Source organism: Aptenodytes forsteri, unplaced genomic scaffold (assembly GCF_000699145.1).
Source record: "Aptenodytes forsteri isolate BGI_AS27 unplaced genomic scaffold, ASM69914v1 Scaffold56, whole genome shotgun sequence".
Taxonomy (NCBI): Eukaryota; Metazoa; Chordata; class Aves; order Sphenisciformes; family Spheniscidae; genus Aptenodytes; species Aptenodytes forsteri.
Genome location: NW_008796213.1, coordinates 3,227,040 through 3,246,220, shown reverse-complemented (window position 1 = coordinate 3,246,220; position 19,181 = coordinate 3,227,040). Strand labels below are relative to the sequence as shown.

General features: G+C 40.3%; 1 protein-coding gene across 1 annotated transcript in view; it reads left to right on the top strand.

Moving 5' to 3' along the window:
- DGKI (diacylglycerol kinase iota) overlaps positions 1–19,181 on the top strand; it is a 115,833-nt gene that overhangs the window by 54,475 nt on the left and 42,177 nt on the right. The window contains exons 15-20 of the mRNA XM_019474399.1: positions 1,179–1,258; positions 3,101–3,145; positions 8,346–8,415; positions 9,928–9,968; positions 11,531–11,658; positions 12,234–12,359. Coding sequence (XP_019329944.1) covers positions 1,179–1,258; positions 3,101–3,145; positions 8,346–8,415; positions 9,928–9,968; positions 11,531–11,658; positions 12,234–12,359 — 490 coding nt within the window. The remainder of the gene's footprint in view (positions 1–1,178; positions 1,259–3,100; positions 3,146–8,345; positions 8,416–9,927; positions 9,969–11,530; positions 11,659–12,233; positions 12,360–19,181) is intronic.

The following is a 19,181-nucleotide window of genomic DNA, read 5'->3' as shown; positions in this document are numbered from 1 at the left end:
ACTGTCTTATTCTCTTACCAGAATGAAAAACTTCTCAGTAGAAAAATATCTCTCCCTCTTAATCAACTTCTTTTGAATGGCAGGAGGGGCTGCAGCACAGTTGTTTTTTCTGTTTATCTCAGAACTGTCAGTGACTTTATGTTACTTCTTGTTATCCAGTTACCAAAATTATTTATGAGTTGATACTCTGCTCTCCTTCTGGGATACTTCATATGAGGATATAAATCTCTTTCCTGCTGCTCCCCTACTTTTTGGAGCCATTGTTTGATTAAAGACCCTCCAGGGAGAAAAAAGAACTTCATTCAGTAATTCAGTTTTAGAAAATCAGGGACTCGAGTTTTCACTTATTTCCTTTTTATTTATTGAGATCTTAGTAGGTAGCTCTCTTGGTACCTTCCTTGTGGACTCACGTATACTTTTTTCTCTTTTGTTCTTTTTGTGGGTTTGTTTTGGGTTTGCAAGAACAGAATGGTTGGGGAAACCTAAATCCCCTGTTATTAAAAATGCTGCTCTCAGCTGAGGGGAATTATTTGCAGTATTTTTACAAGTTCTCTTTTTTTTTCCCTGAGAAAATATGGAGAAGTTGTGTCAATTTTGTATGTAGATGGAATAATGTCTGTTTAGATTTGAAAGCAGCCTTACATCAAAATAACATGGTGCTGGACAGTTTTCTCTGAAATCAGGCTGTGACTTCAGGCTGTGACTTTCATTACTTTAAATAATTTTTGTAGACTTTTAAGTGTTCTGAAAATGAAATATCACTGTCTTATTTCAGTGTATAAGAGCACCTCCCTAAACTCTTGTTCTGGGGTATGTTCCTTTCTTTGCGGTTAATAAATGATGTTGACGTCAGACGATGAAGTACACAATTTAACTGAATCTGTTTCAGCTTCTTTGGTATGAAAGACAGTTGAAAACCAGAATCTTTGATAATTATAAATGAGTGAAACTACTGATGAATAATATGTTCCTGCTTTTAAATGACTGTTAAGATTTAGATAGCAGAAAGCTTTTGTGAGGACATTAAGCATATCATATTGCAAATCTTTTAAAGTTCGAGAGACTTCAGTTAAAGAGGTTGTTCTTTGTTTTTTCCAGCCATTAGCAGCATATTGCAAATCTTTTAAAGTTCGAGAGACTTCAGTTAAAGAGGTTGTTCTTTGTTTTTGATTTTCCAGCCATTCCCCTAGGAATTATAGTGGTACGAGGAGATTGTGACTTGGAGACTTGTCGTATGTACATTGACCGTCTACAAGAGGTGAGGTTTTTGTGAATTCAGGTGTCAAATGTTAATCTATGTTATGCTTCTTTCAGTTCTGAGTTCAGAGGTCTAATAGTTGCAACAACCATATATTAAGAGTACTGCGGTTTGCCTACCACTGAAAACAAAACTTTAGAGTTATGATATGATAATAAAAGCAAGACTAGCACTGAAAAATATTTTCTAAACAGGAAATGAAAAGTCATACTGACTCCTTTAAAATGATAACAGAATTGATGTGGATGGGTGTGTTTACTTCTCCTTGAATTGGAATGAAATACCAGGACTCTCCACATGCATTGCTGAAATTACACAAATTATTGATTAGAAAGTGTGTTATGTAAGGATAAACATCGTGGTATTCGAGTGGGTCTAATTATGCAAATGTCATTCTCTAATACTGTCATGGAGTAATCTGAGACACCAATAAACACTACAAATATCAACTAGATATTTCCAAATACACAGAAATATATGCTTATGCAGCTAATAATGATGTTGCTCTTATTGTCTTGAACACCTTGCCTCATGAGAGTTCATTCTACCATACAGTCTGGGAAATGGAGACTCCAAATGCCCCATTACCTGAATAATTTTAAGTGTGTATGCATTTAGTGATAAAACAAATGGATTTTCATTAATATACTGTCTCTGACTGTTTTTAATCTTTAACTGTTATCTTTCAACAACATGTGCAAGCGTGAGGACATTAGGTAGGTTTCTAAATAGGTGGTCCAATCTTCATAGGAGCTATGAACCTCATCCCTCCCACTGAACTCTTTGGGAGCCACTGGCTTCCCTGCGGTTTTGAAACTCTGCACTTGCAGCCTGAATATGGGACTTAGTATCTGACTACAGGCTTTCACTTTTTTCCATTTCAGCCAGGATTCCCTTCATCAAATGCATTTCTGAACATTCAGACCTGAGGTGTGGCTATTATTTACAGACATAAAACCATATTGTAAGGTGATGCATATTTGAGGTATCCGGTGATGGAAAATTACATTGAAATAATAGGGATGATGTTCTCAGCAGGTTACTAATGTGATCTCAGACTGAGCTCAGGCAACTTAATATGGCCAGTATTGGGTGGAGAGTAGTTGTACAGCCCTGGAGGAAGCACAGCTAGATGTTCTGGTTGAATTACCCATAGCGGTTGTGGAGGATCTGTGTTTCTCCAACCTTTTGCAGGGTTTGTACTACTTATTTTTGCGTGATTTGGCTCAGACCCATTTGCTGGGAATGGAGGTGCCAAGGCTTTCTGCACTCTGCCAATTTGCATGCCAACTGGGGAGCTGTGGCCTGTAGGCCAGGCTTTTTGGTAGGCTATGTCATGAGCTAAAACTATTTGACAAAATCTCTGTTAAAATAAATTTGATTCCTGAACCCTGCTAAATACTAGGGTCATTCTGATATGACCTCCCTGACATTAGGTTGTCTTAGAATAGGGAGAGCTGCCAGTGGTTTTAATGCCAGTGCATTAATTACTCAGAAATATTTGCAAAAAAGATTTCTGGATTTTTGTATCTTTTCTTTCATTTTATTGCTGATGTTCTAAATTTAGATAGTTTTCATGGAACAAATAGGTCTGTGATATGGTGAAGATCCATTAACATAATCTCTCTATTTTTAAAAACCATTTTTTTCACCAAATGCATGCAAATTTAAACTGAGCTTTCCATGACTATTCTGTGGTGTTTATTTAATATACTTAAAACCAGTGAGAAATACTTCCAAAGTTATTTGTGTTTGCCCAACTACTTCAGATAGTAGAACTGCAAACAGCTCTTGTTGCTTTAATTTTTTTCATCATCGGCATGTCTTTCATCCTCTTACTAGGATCTACAGTCGGTAACTTCTACTACACAGAGAGTTCATTACCAGGTAAGATAAGCTTTCCTTTTAGTATCAGAACAAAAAGAGGCTTAATAATGTGGACTGCACTCTTTGCATTTGAACCCAGGTTTTCTTTTTGTTAGACACTCGTATGTTAGATGAATTTCTGATTATCATTTACCCTCAAATGTTGGAGGTTCATTCTGCTTTCCCTTGGACAGTCCTTTTCCTTGCAAACCTTATGGAATCATCTTTAAAATTAGCACAGCATGATGATGCGAGTGGTGTTGCAATAGCAGTGCCTTGCATATTGAAGTGAATGAGAGAATGTGTCCTGTAGGACAAATGACAAAAGTAAAATTGTTTCTCTGTCTGAGAAACTGAACAATAACATGTTATATTGCATAGCTGTAGTACTAAAGTCTGTCACTGAGAAAAAAGGTGTCACCACAGTCATCTACCTCTAGTTTAACATAATCTCCAGAGTAGTTTTTTAATCCATCCTGGGCACAAATGTGTCTTTTGCACGTGACAATCAGGTTCTAGTTTTAGGTGGCTAGTTTTTAAAATTGGTCTCTTTCGTGCATTTTACAACTTTATTGTACAATTTATGCATTACAGAACTTGGCTTTACATTTGGAAGTATTGTTCAAGAATGCATATTTCTCCCACTAAAATAAGCACAGTGCTTAAATTGGGAGTAGACTAACTCTACTGACTCCTGAGCTGATCTGACATTAGTGCAGAGATTTGACACAAACCATGGTCCGATGACACAGCGCTTAAGATCACAAGACAAGTTTGCATGGTGTTGATAGCCTTTTCCTAGATTTAACAATGCAAGTCTTGTTGGGATCAGCAGGAATGAGTTCACTGAGAAAACATGCAGAGATCCAGCTGACGGGAACCCATTGTGGTGAAATTGCAGATAATTTCTTGGGGCTTCATGATCACCTGGGTGACACAGAATTCCAGTTTGGCCAGAATGCCTGTAAATGCGTTGAATGCAGGAAGACACCATGAGAAAATGCAATTTGGCATGTTTTCCTGGAGTTACCTTCTTCATACCAGTTCATGGTTTGTTTCTGCGTTTCCCTGTCCAATTTTAACCTCATATTTTTGACATTTGTATCAGTCATTGCCCTGGAACTGAGTTTTAGAGCCGTGTTAGTGTCTAGTGAATTGGCTAATAAAACAGCATGTATTATTCTGCTCCACTCATTATAAATTAACCTAAGTGACTGCTGACTGCTCCATGCATAGGAAACTGCCTGAGGTAAAATGAAGAGCTAAATCTGCGTGTATGGAGAGTGCCAAAAGAGAGTATGAAATGTCAGAAATCAGCCCCATATTTGGCTCTAACCTCTGCAGTTATAGCAGTATATAAATTAATTGCCTAGCCATCTCCTCTGGTGCACATCAGTGTGAAATCCCTAACATGCTATCAGTTTTTTATGATGCTACATTTTGAATGCACCCCCACCTCTGTGTTTTGTCTTCAGTACTTGTTTATCCTGGATTCTTCAAATATTGGTTTATTCTCAGTGGGTCATTTCTACAAGCTGTCTTGTTAGGTTAATTTGAGGTTTGTTCCATGTTTGTTGGTATCCCTTTACATATTACAGAAAGGGGAAAAAGCAGGGGATAAAGGGCATGAATAAGGTGCTTGAGTTGATGGAACTGTCGTCTTAATAAGGTGTTACAGGTACTTTTAGGTCTCATAGATGCAGTTCTCTTGCGTGATTCCTCTGCAGCTCAAAACATGGGGAGTCAGCAGAAACAACATCAGCAAGCCCAGGTGCAAATGAGAAAAATGATGCTAGGGTGGTTTTTCATTCTGTTTTGTTTCTCTAATGAGTTTAATGCTTATAAAACATCATTCTTATGGGCCTGAGACTTCCTAAGCTAGTTCTGCAGTTGAACTATAATTAAGTCTTGGAAAGAGCCTATCACAATATGCAATTTGTGACTTGAATTTACATTTATCAGCATTATCCCTGTCTTCGTTTTCCCAGCATTATGTACTCTGCTAGGTCTGTGAATTTTTACTCATGTCTCCTCTTTGTATCATCTACATTTTTAGTATGCACTATTGTCTTTGGATGTTTTCTTCCTTTTGTCCTTTGTATCCCAATCCTCACCTTTCCGCAAATAGTGGGCTAAATATTAAGATACATAAAGCTTTGTGCATGTATATACGTAGACATTAGCAAACGTAGTGGATTTCAGAAAGCCCTTGACTCTCCCACATACACCTCAGATGCGATACAGGCAAACCTAAGCATCCCACAACTCCATAAGCCCACATTAGAGAAAGACCTAGGTGTATTTTAAATCTGATGCTTAAACCACTGAGATATGTCATCTGGTCCCCATGTGCTGAAATAGTTCACTTTATGGAATGTTATGTTGTTGTCGCCTTCATCTCTCCTGTAATGCACAGAGGTTGGAGACAAAACCTGTATATGAAAGCAAGGTTTATGGGATCAAATAAAATCCCTGAGTCTAAATATGGGAAAGAATTGAGGCTGTTTTATCAGGGTGGCTATAGATGCAGGTATCATGCATCAGAAGATATATATGTGTATATATATATTTTTTTTTTTTAGTCAAGCAAAATCTGTAAGTTTCTGCAGTAACATTTCAGGCAAGATCTGTTGCCAGGACTATAGCCAAACTCTAGGGCACTGAGGAGACAACAGATGAGTCTGGAATGTCTTTGTTTTTCTGGCCTGGATAACCAGAAAAGAAAGGCAATAATAGACGGTTCCAGTCAATCCCAGAGGCAGAAGCTAATAAGATGAATCTTGCAAAAGCTGTCAAGATGCCAAATGAAATTGATAACAATTTGTATCAGCATCATGCCAGGCACTGATATGCATTCACCTGGCTGAGAAATGAGTGTCCATCAAAATGCAAAATGTTAATCATCATCAGAGCTGCTTGAATACAACATATAATGCATGCAGGCACCCTGCTGACCGAGAGGCTGGGGAAGCTAAGAACTTGTGCGTATCTGTACAACATCATTGTGACCTCATTTTTTCTCAGGTGGCTGAAAAAGTGTCAGATACCTTTATATAAATAAGAGTGCAACATCTGCCTCTTAACTTATGAGGGCGTTATTTGCTCTGTGATCAATCTGGAAATTGTTTTGCCCAGTCAGACTGAAATGACAACTTCAGCATTCTTTGAGATTTTCCTCAGGTTGAAGAAAGCAAACTGCTTCTTCCCCGTGGTCTTACTGACACATGTCTGGGCAGCCTGGGAAATTGAACTGATGAAACTCCCATTTTTCTGTCAATATATTCTTTATTTTTTTTCTTAATTTCTTCTGACATGTGGCTACTTAGGTAAGAAGTATTTTAGAAATATGTCAGATTTGCAAAACAGTAAGATAAATTGCTGAGAAATGACTATTACTTTTAGGTTTTCTTAATGATATAAGGACTAGGCAGTAAAAGCAGAGGAAAATATATAGGAAACTGCGAACCTTTGAGAATCTCTGTGAATGTTCCAGATGTGTTGGACACATTTGATACGCCGTAAACTTTCATTTTAACTCCGTGTTGGTGTTTCTGCACTTTTCCTCTTCTTGGAAAGTGAAGCTGCTTCCTATACTCCTTCAAACTATTCACATGGTGCCAGCTGCCTGAGGGAATGTTGGGGTTTGTGTCACTTGGAGTCTCTCACTTAGCCTGGGTGCCTTTCTAAAAGGTCTGCTGTAGCTCAGGCTGGAGTGGTGGATTTCTGTGTTATGCTAGGGGTTAAGTGTTCATAGCCCTGTTGTCTCTTCTGGCTGAAAACCCGTGATTGTTTGAAATCTCTTTTCGGAACTCGATCTTTCAGCCAGCCTTTACTTTCTGGTGTTGGACCTTCAAACAACTACTGACCTGATACAGCTGTACAATTCCCAATACGAAAATAGTTTGTCCTGCATCCTGCTGTTAGGAAAGGTGCTGGGCTCCTGTGTGATATTCTGAGAAGTCCCAATGAGATATCATTGTATCCTGGTCTATTTTCACCAATCTATGCCCATGTTATGAATATATGTATATATACATTACTCATATTCTGTGCTTTCCGTGCAGAGCAATACTTTTCTCAAAGGTACCTTTCCTCCCCATTGCTTCTACTTTTTCTTTTCTTGCCTTGTGATTTGGTATACCACTCTGTAGTCTGTTGTCTGAAGGAGGAGTAAAGTTTAATCTTGAGCTAGTATGTGCCTGAATTTACATCATTTGCAGATGTGCTGATTTTACTGCTTAAGATGTAAACAAGGATAGAATCTGGCTCTATACAAGTTTGGGGTGTGTGCCTGAGATCCATGCTGTTGTGTTTTGTGCTGTGCAAATCTATTTGTGTTTAAACGTTGTGTCCCAGTGGCTTTAGGAAGTTGGCTGGCCATCCACTGGCAGCATGGAGCAGAGCCATGACCACCCTCTGCTTTCTGAGATCCCTTTTGCCTCTCCAGCTCAATGAGAGCTGAAAAAGCAAGGAGCAACCTGTTTGGCTCCTTGGTGAGTACAGGTCAGGAAGAAGGTCTTCATTCCTCCCCAGTCATTTGGTTTGGTTCCTGAAATAACGTTGGTTGGCTCTCAAGGAGCAGGGCTTTTTAGCTCGAACGGGAACATGTTTGATGTAGGATGTCTGTTTGCTTGGCTGGCAGTGGTCCCCAGGTCTGCACTCTCTGCATTCTGGGTGCAGAGGATAACGCTTTTTTTACCCTGATGTGCACTTGGGACACACCAGAGACAGGCAAAGTGGGCAATTGCTTTGAGTGGCAGATCGGTAGAGGAGGGAAAGAGTGTGAAAATGCTGAGCTAGTGTAAAGGAAGGTGACAGGCACACAAGAAACAAAAATAGTAGTTAGAGTTCATAGCTGTTGTTTCATACTGATGTGTATCTTTGACCTCTTTCACCTCTCTCTGTTCCTGTGTCCCCACAAATAAAGGGGGCTGTAGACAGCTGAGAAAGCTGGTTTTGATGCAAAGCTTTTTGGTATTGCTGAACTGAAGGGAAGGTGATAGCTGAGGATGTGGCTGAAGCTAACCGTATCAGTTTACTCTTTTCTGTATTACAGTCAAACCCTGATGTTAGTGAGAAGCAAATCCAGTGGGTTTGGGTTATGTAGGTTTTGCACATTGGGCAATGTCAGTAGAGCAAAATGAAAAAAGCAGAGACTAGAAAATAGTCCTTTTTAGAGAAAAAAGTGTTATTTTTTATGTCATTTCCCTGCCCTATCCAGGACCAGGAAAGCTCTTTCCCCAGAGTACTTTCTGTTCAGAGGCTCTCTCCTAGATGGTGCTTCCTAGATGGTAAGTGCATCTCCCGTCTCTTGTGCCTAGCATGCTGCTTGCTTCTGGTGTGCATGTGAGGGATAGCGCATCTGAGAGTATTACTATGGAGGGGTAACGGTTCCTTCTTGTTACGCTGAGCAGGTAAAAAAGGAGCTGAGTGCCCCCCTTTCCCCTCTGAAAAACGAAACAGGCCTTTCATCTAGCAATCAAAATGTCTGCTGTAGCTTTGTCACCCCAAGGAGACATGTTCTTCTAAGAGTGGTTAGAGGTTTGGTTTGTTACTGTCTCTGATGTGATGAGCAGCACTTACTGCATGGCATTGCCTGGACTCAGAGTACAGCTGGTTGTGGCAACGCGCTGCTGCTGGTAAGGCTGTGTTCTTCACTCTGGTTTCTCTTTAAGTACTATAGCATTTAGGTACTATAGCGTTTAGGTGACGGAAATGTACCTCCGTTTCCCTGTAAGACTGCACTTCATGTAGCTCCCTGGAGAGCCGCGCTTGTATTTGACCCAGTCTTTGTCAATGCAGACGGCTTATCTGGGCTTTACATCAGGCTCCAGAGCACTGGAATTAGCAGCTAAAATGGATGGCATCTGCTTTTGCAAAAGCTTCGGCATGGGGAGACTGAAATTTTTATTCTAAACAAAAACAATTTCTCCTTGGCAATTTATAATCACTCTTTCTTGTCTCTCCTGAGAGAAATTGATAAAAAACTTTTTGAGAATCTGTTTGGTTTTTGGAGAAAGCTGGGTGGGTAGATGCATTCAGTTTTTGTCTTCAGGGATTTGATATTCCCTTGCAGTGCCAAAACCTACAATGCTACATCACTGTGCTCTTGTGTCAAAACTCCAGAATGAATGAATCTGATTTCACTGGCCAAACTAAATGCAAAGCAGAAACAAAAAAATAGTATCTGATGAAGCACATTGCATGTGATAAAATACTTCTGGGTTTAGTAATATAAATTATTTGGGGGTGACAAGATTCATATTAGGTGCTTTATTGAGTGAATCTCCCCTATTTTCATGTGTTTTTCATGAGTAGCATAAATTTTCCTTGAGCGTATTGGTAATTCAGGGTGAATATCTGTGGCCATGCATTTGATTTACAAAGAGCTCCCAAGCATGTTATTGTTCTTTAGATTCAAAATTTGAATTAATCCTGTTAGACCCATCAATTTCATTATATGCTTGCTATACTCTCATTGGAACAATGAAACTTTTTCTGTCACTATTTTGATGTAATCAATTCTTCTTATAAGCCTGAAATCCATTTTATATGTTTTTTTAATATTTATTTGAAGTTAATAATATCAGTGAATAGTGTTTTGTTAAGCCTCACCTTTAAATTCACCATTTAATGGGATAGGAGTATGGACATAATGAATGAATCAGATTATTTTCTTGTGAAACCACTGTGACTTCACTGACACAGAGGTGGTCTTACGTGGTAGTGATGTTAGCTCAGTCCATGCAGTTCTGCTCAGACCGTTTTCTTCACTGCGGCTCTGTTGTTTCTCTGTCTTGCAGCAACTTCTGCTGATCGTTTTTACCGCATTGACAGATCTCAGGTAAATCTTTATTCAGTTACCATTTCTACAGATTTTTTTTTTTAAAGCTATGTCAAATGCAGCTTAAAATGAATTATCTGCCATTCCTCCTGTGTATACTAAAATGCTACTCACATCCAATGAAAAGCAGAGAAAAAATTCTGGGCCATTTTTTAGTTGATGTAATTCACGTTGTTTCACTGAAGTTTTATATATCTGCTGACCATCTGCCTTTCTGTTTACTACCAATCTGATGTACAGATCAGAATTTTCTACTTTTGTCATCCTTGTCAAGTCTTGCTAAGGGCATGTGTGTGCCACCAGAGTATTTGAGTTTATCTTTTCACTGATGCTTTTAGTCACCAGAAGTCTTGATCCTGTGTGTGTGACATGGAATAGCTATGGAAATTAAGGTGGTGTTACAAGTTGAGAATTATGAACAGAGCTGTATCAAATATTCCCCAGGAACCCCAACACAGTGTGTAGCTCCATTGGATTCAAACCTGTGGTATAGATTTGACAATCTGAATATATTTTCTAAAAGACACTTTGAAAATTTTACAGAGCTTTTGGTGTTTCTGATTTGTAGCCAGAACAGGCCAATTAGTGGCTCAGCATTAAGTGCAAACTGTTGATTTCACACAGCGGTCATTTGTATCTGGTCCCCCTGAGAACTGTGTAAGCTGTTTCTGAATCACATGAACATATGACTGCTTCCTAGCAAAAACAGCTGGTGGTTTAGTTCAAGCAGAAGGAGCTGTGGCTTTAGTTCAGAGGTCCCAGGTTCAGTGTCTGCATGTAGCCACCATGGGACTTCCTTGCACACAGCCATATAAATACTTTGATGAAGTTGTACTTTAACATTTGGAAAGCAAGGGTGAAGAAGATGCTGCTACAGGTTTAACTGGGCAATGTGACTCTGTTTGGCTTATTCTGCATTTCTTTACTACTTGATTCTGTACAAATGGTAATCTTTCCCTCCTACTCCTTTGCCCTGAGTGATCGTCCCAGCGCACAAACGGTGGGAAGTTTCCTGCTCATTTGCCTACATAGACAGGCCTACTCATACTTGGTGTTTTTTGAAGGACAGTGAGCCTTCAGTGTCAATAACAAAAAAGAGGGACTGAGAAGGAGAGCTTTGGTAACGGAGATGTGAAACCAGAATGTACAAGCAATGGAGGTCTGGGAGAGTACCCTCAAACAATGAAAATTTCTGTCAGCCATCATCAGAGGGCAGGTATTGATCCTCATTTTGAAATGCAAACCTCGGCTTTTTGGGTAGACCTCCACTTTTCAGCTGAATGACACAGAGTCACTGAGTAGCAGCCTTTTAAGTGTTGCTGTGAGTGTGAAGCTCGCTGATTGGGAATCTTGTTTGGCTTGAACTCGATGAAGTATTTATAGGTGACTTCAGTGGCATTGGTTTTAGTGTGTATGTGTGTGCACTTAAATACACAGACAGAGTCCCATGAATGCTCTTCAGAGACCCTGATGTGCACCCAGCTTTCCTAGAGCCAGCTGGGTGCTCTGAGAGACCAGTGATGCTGCAGGTTCATTATTTGTTCCTTGTATCACTCCAACAGGAACATTTGCACTTTGTGACGGAAATTTCGCAGGACGAGATTTTTATTCTGGACCCAGAGCTGGTAATGTCACAGCAGGTGGGGACGCCACCAGGAATGCCTGATCTGGTAGTGGAGCAGGCCTCTGGGTGAGTGGTGCTGGGATCTGGCTTTCAACAGCTGTATTAGAGTTGGGCATCTCTTTTCTGGTCCCCTTTTCTGAAGGATTGGGAGATGTGGGAAAGCAGATCTTAGGTGGGGAGCTGGGGACAGGATCAGATGCAGCCATGGTAATGACAGGACGGTGGAATAACGTCTACTCCGCTAGGCATCCTGGAGCACACAGCAGGGCTAATGGACTTTGGCACCTTTCAACCTCCTCACACCCCCGACTGTATCTGCCCCACCATAAAGCTGTATCAATCAAGTTACAAACCCCTTCTCTGTATGGTCAGGGCTCTGATACCACTGTATAAGGCCCTGAAGCCCTTTGTGCCTAAGAATGGTGGTGAAGTGTCTCTGTTTCTTCTCATCCTCTGGGCAGACCAGAAATGCTTCTATTCATCTTTAGGAACAGTCTCGTCTTCATAGTGAATTAAGTTATTTTAACTTGCTATGGGCTGAAAAATGCTGGGAACCAGTAAGCATAAGACAGCTTCAAAGTAGAGCACACGAGGTACTTTTTGAGGGGTGAATGCCTTTCTCTTCCTTCTTCCCTCCCTAGAATATCAGATCGGTGGAACCCTGCGGTTCGAAAGAGGATGCTGAGTGACAGTGGCCTCGGCAAGATTTCCCCACACTACGAGGTACCTGACAAACAAAAGGACGCCAGCCAGACACACATGCTGCAGTAAGAGCCCTCTGCATTTCTCTGCTTGATGATGCACTGTCACCATCACCACAGACAACTCCCAGTGGCTCCTTTAAGCTTAACGAATTGTGCTGACGTGCTGAAATTACAGAAGTCCTTTTGCTTCTTCTCTTTTGCTCCTCCCTTCTGTTTCTTCCTCTTTCTCCATTATTATATGTTCTTGCCTTTGTTTTTTTCCTCTGTGGCACCCTGCACTCTTAAACCTAGATCCAAGTTTCCAAAAGTAAATACATTATTTTGGATGCCTGAAGTTCCAGCTAAGGAATGGCAACTGGTTATGAGAAAGACTGAAGCACTCACCCTTAAGGTAGCTCTGATGCAATGTGACAAAGCAGAAACTTCTACAATTGCTGCTTACTTTCAAAGATGTAGGCAATAGTTTTCATATAAACTTGAACCAGAGATACCATTGTCGGTGTAGGATGACTAAACAGTGGTTTTGTTGCTGATAATTCCCCCGTGTAAGAGATTTCTACCACCGCAATCCTGTTTGCCATGTTCAGATTTGTGTAAGAGCATCTCTTATTCTTCTTGCCTATTTCAGAAGTGATTCTCAGCTTTTTGGTCCTTTCACTTTAGATTTTCAAAACCAGCAGTAGATTCATAATCGCTACTGAAGTTTAGACGGGAAGCACCTGTCTGAACTGTGTTACTGGCTTTGAAAAATTCTAGTGTTTGGGGGTTGTTTTTGCCCCCCAAGTATGTAATGTCTAGTTGTGTACATCACTTCTGCTTTACATTTCTGGTTCTACTGTATCTGGATCCCTATGAACGGGTTTTAAAACTTAGTATAGAAAAATTAGAAACAGTGACCATGTGGTCCTAGTTTCAGTTTGTCTTTCTGTCTTGGATGTGTGTGGAAGGCAGCTGCAAGGTGCCTGCTGAGTACAGCTCCAGGGCGGATGCAGTGTGGACAGGAGGCTGCATAGCCATGTGGCTACAAACTGGAAACTTTCCAGCAAAATGGAAACTGCTGGCAGGAGAAGGAGTTGTCATAGTAAGAAAGGGTGACCTGGGTAGCACTGCCAGGAGACACTCACCTGGTCTTCTCCCATTACCCTGAGGGATTCTGGATCAGTTCTTGTTTTTATGCTCTTTGCAATGTGAAGGATGGTGAATTCAGGTTCAGTTTTCCACAGACTGGAATGGCAGGGCCTGAAATTTGGAGCTGGCAAAGCTGGGAGAAAAATGATGCTTAGACACCTTTAGGCAGTGTGGAGAGATGGTGACAACATGTGGACTAACTTCTAATTGATAAGAGGAATGATTTTGTTTACATCAGCGTGACTGGAAGTGTTTGCTTAGCTGGAACAATTATGTTTGGTAGATTTATTAATTACAAGCAAAGTCAGTAGCACTGCCAGAGTAAAATGTACCTGTCACTGCCTACTATAAGGAATTGTTTTCTTTATAGCTTCTCTACACTTTAATTGTTTTGGCTGAAATTTTTCATGGTAAGAATTAGTCTTTGACTGATTCTTTCTCTTTTTCTTTTAGTTAAAACTTTAACAAAAAAGTCAGTTGTTTCTAAAGACAAGATTTCTGGGAAATGTGCTGCTCTAAATTACCTTCTTTAAAATAAATAAATCCAGCAGTTGTTTCCTGAGATGTTTTGGTGCTGGTAGTGGAATGAACTTCATTGGAATTAAGTTTTGGAGGCTTGACATTTAATAAAGTGTCACCATAATACCAGGGAGATGCCTTTTGCTGTCTTGAGAAAAGTACCCCTGCGTTTGCCCTGCTGATGAGGTTGCTCCATGCACTTTGGAGACACCTCAGATTCAAGAGTGTTGCTTTCAAAAGTTTCTGTCTGCACATGCTCATGGAGGAGTTATGCCCCTCTGTGCTTAATCCTGGTTGCAGGCCTGCCCACCGGGCTGAGGGAAGGGGGCCTGCACTGCTCACCAGCTGATCTCCAGTAGCAAGGAGAAAAGGGAAGCGGCAGTCGTGGTCAAATGGAGATGGGTCAGGAAAAGGTGTATGGAGGAACAGGGAAAAGAGGTTGCAAGAGCCAAAGGAGTATCAGCAAAAAGGGAGTGTGTGCAGGAAGTTGGGGAGCAGGGTTACGGGATGGGAGCTGGTAATTAGGAGCACAGGGGACATACAGATGTCTGGGAAATCAGAATGGGAATAATGAAAAGGAGGACATGGGGTGCAGATAGGTAAGAGGTGAGTGAGAGAGGTTAGGGGCATGGGGGAAAGGGTCTGTGGCTGTTTCTCTCCAGAATCTGGAGTTCTGGGCTGATGCAGATTATTCATTATACCGGTGGGCAAGCTCTGAAGTATGTTTAGGCACTGCCTCATTTGCTGCCAAGCTGGAAGGTCTATAGTAAATGAGGCGGGGGATTGCAGTGGAGAAAGCAAGGTATTATTACAGTTAAGGCAACTGAATGCTGCTCTGGAGGACTGTCTTCTCCCCTCAGTTTCCCTGACGGAATTTCTGAATGATGCAGATTTACAACAAACTTTTCACAAATGGTCAGTAACAACGGGCTCCTCATTCCGTGCATGTCCACTGTGAAGTAGGATGGGCTCCTGGGAGGCCATTACAAGGAGACTTTGAAAGAGAGTGAAGGGCTGGAAACTGAGAAATGGGCTTTCTGTGTGCCTCAGGTTGTATTACTAAAATTAATGGAAAGTTTGTGCCTGCCTTCCTTCTGACTCTCATTTGCCCAGCTGCAGAATACAGATAATAGTGCAACTTCACCTTAGAGGAGCACAGTGAGGGTAAATTTCATGGTCACAAGAAACTTGGATACAATGGGGAGACTCTGTCAGAGATGCTTAGGAGAAAATTAACCATTTTACATTCTGTGCACAGTTTTGGTAGCGTGGAATAAATAAATCTTGAGGCTGTGCACTGCATATACAAAAGGATATCAAGCAGGTCTCTACTTAAACACTGAGGCAAGAGTCCAGTAGAAGAAAGTAGCAGGTGGCAGTGTCATTAAAGGTTGTCAAAATGCTTGAGTGCAGCAGGGCTGGAATATGATGCTCAGATGACATAAGCTCTGGCATTTACAAGCTTCTGGGTGCTTGACTTTGCAACCTAAAAAATCTTTCTAACCTGGCACTTTAAAGAAAAACTTAGAAAGCACTATTATATTTTGGCAGCTGAAGTAGCTCATAGGTTCTTTACAGAGGTTTGTCCCTTCGGAAATTATTTTTCAAATAAAACTTGTGGAAAGGATTTTAGCAAAATTCCCAAAAAGGAATATGGCAGAGCATAGAGGAGACAATTCCTCCTGTACATGGAGTTCTTGTGGATCTTTTAAGAGTCATCAGTGTCCAGTGTTTTACATCTAGTCCAAAATACTGTACAGCACTTCCAGCTCAAAGTGCAATATTTGTCACTTGCACTAGGGCAAGTGACAGGGGACTTGCTGTGAGAGAAAGTGTCATCAGTTGACCCACTGAGGCTGTTTTCTCAATGGTCATTTTTCTCCCAAACAGGAGTTGGGAGTGACCCTCCTCAGATGTTAGGAGCAGATCAGACCAGCTGGTCATAGTATGGCTGCAGGCTGCTTAGAGTGTCTCTGGCATCACTATATATACATATATATATGTGTGTGTATACCTATATATATATATAATCTCTTTAAGATGAAGTAATTATTTCTGAGACGTGAGGAGTGTGGCTAAAAAGACAAAGTGTGCAAATAGAGAGATCCCTTAAATTACTTCAGTCAATGAAAGTAGAGAAGAGAATATGTGATCTAAAATTAATTATGCTTGGTGTTGCTTTTGATCACAAGCTGTTGGGGTAAAGAGTAATTTGAATGTAATGGCTTTGAGACAAGGTCTTTCTGAGAGAAAATTATTTATGCTTTTGTTTTTAATTAGTGAGCTTCATGTTAGTTAATTTTCAGGTGGCTTTTGATTGATGGTATTTTGTGTTTTGCTCCCTTTCTGATGGCTCTTTGATGTGTGACTGATGTGTGGAGTGGGCAGGACATGAAACAGCATCTTGATGCAGTAACCAGGAGCTGGAGCAGATCGTAGCTTAATAGGAACATCAAATTAGTGTGAACGGTGCATACAGAAAACAACGGGAAGACAATTACTTGGACTGCTGGTGCTTGATCTTGAAAAAAGCTAAGTGTTCTGGGCTGACTCCACTGAAACATGTAATTGGACTCTTCCTTTGAACATGAGTGGGTTCATCATCCTGATTTATCCTATGATCAAATGGTGCAGTGAAATGGGGACGACCATTCCCTCATAGCCTGCTGTAAGCATTCATTGTTGGCCATGTATTTCTCTTCCTAGTTATCTGTTTCTCACCCTGCTACGTGATGAGAGCTGGAAAATTAAATAAAATAAAAACCACAGCAGCATACGAAAATGAAAAGGTATTTTTGGTATTTACCTTGGTAGAGGTTTAATCTACATCTTTTAATTGAAGTAATTCATTTTCCCATTGTTTGGGGCAATAACAACCACTCTTCTAGCATCTGTCCAGCTGTGATGGTAATGTGTTTCTAAAGCTGGTAGATGCATTGTCTGAATCGAGTGTATGGCTCCTGAAGGGTGGGTGAAGGTTGGCCAGAATGCCATCTGGTCCTGTCAGGGAGAAGAAGAAAAAATGCCTGTAGGGGCTGGAAGATGGCTGCAGCCCCTTACACTAAATAGACATTAATTAGCTAGTAATACCACCCAGGCACTGCTTTATGAGGCAATCATAACCTAGTTCCTGAGAGGGAGGAAGAAAAAGGTTGAATGCCAAGTGTTTTAACTCAGCCACAAGAATCAGATCATTGCCCAGGAAATCAGTGCGACAGTACAGATGTTACAAGGGGGTTTGGGTTTTTTTTTTTTGTTTTTTTTTTTAAGAGAAATCTTTTTGTGGTACAAGGTGAGAAGAGCATCAGGGATGCAAGTTTGCATGTAGAAAGAGGGAATGTTCATCTCGTGAAAGATAAGAAAATATAGAGAGGTCACTCTTAAGATTTGAACATGCTAGGCAGGAGCTCCCTAGTGATAGTGAACCTTTAAAATTTCAAAGGTTGGTGAATACTTGAAAAATTCAAGCGTTCCCCCCAAACTCTTGCATTGGAAAACTCAGCATCAGCTCTTAAATAGGCAGAGTAGTCTACCTTGGTGTGTTTTGATAGCAAAATCTGAATTAGTTTTCTGGTTCAGGTTAGTTCAAGCTGCATTTATAAGATTAAGCCACAGGAGTGAAGTGTGTATGGTTTAACCAGCTATTTGTACACTTGTACAAATTACTTTCCATTGTTTAAAATCCCAGATGAGGCTCCATGAGTACTGATTGCTTTCAACCAAATCTTATTTGAGTGAAGGCATAAATCACCATCTCGCCTTCACTGTACACTCCTATGTAGTCCTTATAATAGAATTAGAGCATAACAAAACGCAGTGTCTGTTTATGCTTGACTCTCCCTTTTCTTTCTCTTCTGTTATCTTAGATGCTTTTACAAATAGCTTGTAAGGCATCACTCTTACTACCTTAAAGGGGAGCATGAGAAAGGTTTGCCTAAAGCAGTTTTCCACTTCTCGCTAGGAAAGTGATATTAAAAAGGAGGGGGCGTTAGTGAAAGGAAAGATGTGGGTGGACTCAAAGAAGAGGAAAAGTAATGTAAAGAGAAATGCGAATGATTCAGGGAAAGGTAAACATGGGTTAAATAGGGAAAGTACTTTGAAGAAAGCAAAAAAAAAAAATTGTAAGAATGTAGCAAATGGATAAGAAATTGTTTTGAGGGAAAGCAAGTTCCCTGAGTGAGACTGAGTGGGAAAAAGTGATGTATCTCAGTGTGGGGTCTGGTCCTGTGTTTTGAAAGCTCTCGCTATTGTCAGCGTGATGCAGTCACAATACTTAAAATCTTGTGCGCATTCCAGATAGAAGCTACAGTTTATCCACCATTAGGGAATCTTCAGTTGCTGCTGTAAGTCTTCCCCTACCCCCATTTCTGGAGACTTTCTTGACAAAGAAGGTACCTGTTAATTTTTTTTGCACTCTAGTGCCCAGATGTGGTAAATAATGAATTTCATGTACTTGATGTTCCTGTTGTGAATTTTAATGCTCTCCGTATACTTCAAGATTTTAGCCGCCTTCATTGTTTTTGGAGATTTTCAGTGGGGAAAAAAGGAATAACTATTGGTTTCCTTTGGAATTCTACCTTGAATATACGTGTCTGTGGTTTTGAAAAGATGTATTTCTGCCCTTTCTTATTCCCTTAAAAACTTACAATGTAACAATGAAAATCTAGTGGAATTTTGGCATTGCTTGAATAATTTGTCTTGAAGCTTCATTTCTCGCCATCCAGAAAAAAATTTCAGCCTGACAAACAATAGGAAGGCTCTTAAAAACGGTGGAATTTGGCTGACAAAAAGGAGCGTGATTTCTCTGTGAGATCTCTTATGTTTTTAAAATCAAACCCTTCCAGAAATAGTTTAAATCTCTTTTTTTCTCTGTATAGTCAGTTCAGTACAGAGCTACTCAAAAACAGGATTTATTTTTATTTTGTGGTACAATCATTGAATACAAGAACAATCTGGAGACTGTAGCACTGCAGACAGAAATACTTCCCAGTGAAATTCATACTCTTTCCAGATTGACAGCAAAGAAAAATCTTGTTTAGTGCCCAGTGCTGCTTTGCAGCCTGTGGGATTTCAAAAGTTTCTTTAAGGACAGCTACTGCTGCTGGTATCTGTTACTATTTGGAAGCTTGTTTGAGTGTCCAGCTTTTACAATTATTCTAGAAGTTGTTTTCTTTTTCCTTCTGGAGCTGCTTATACAGCAACCTCAAGTAAGGCTGTAGATACAGAATATATATGAAT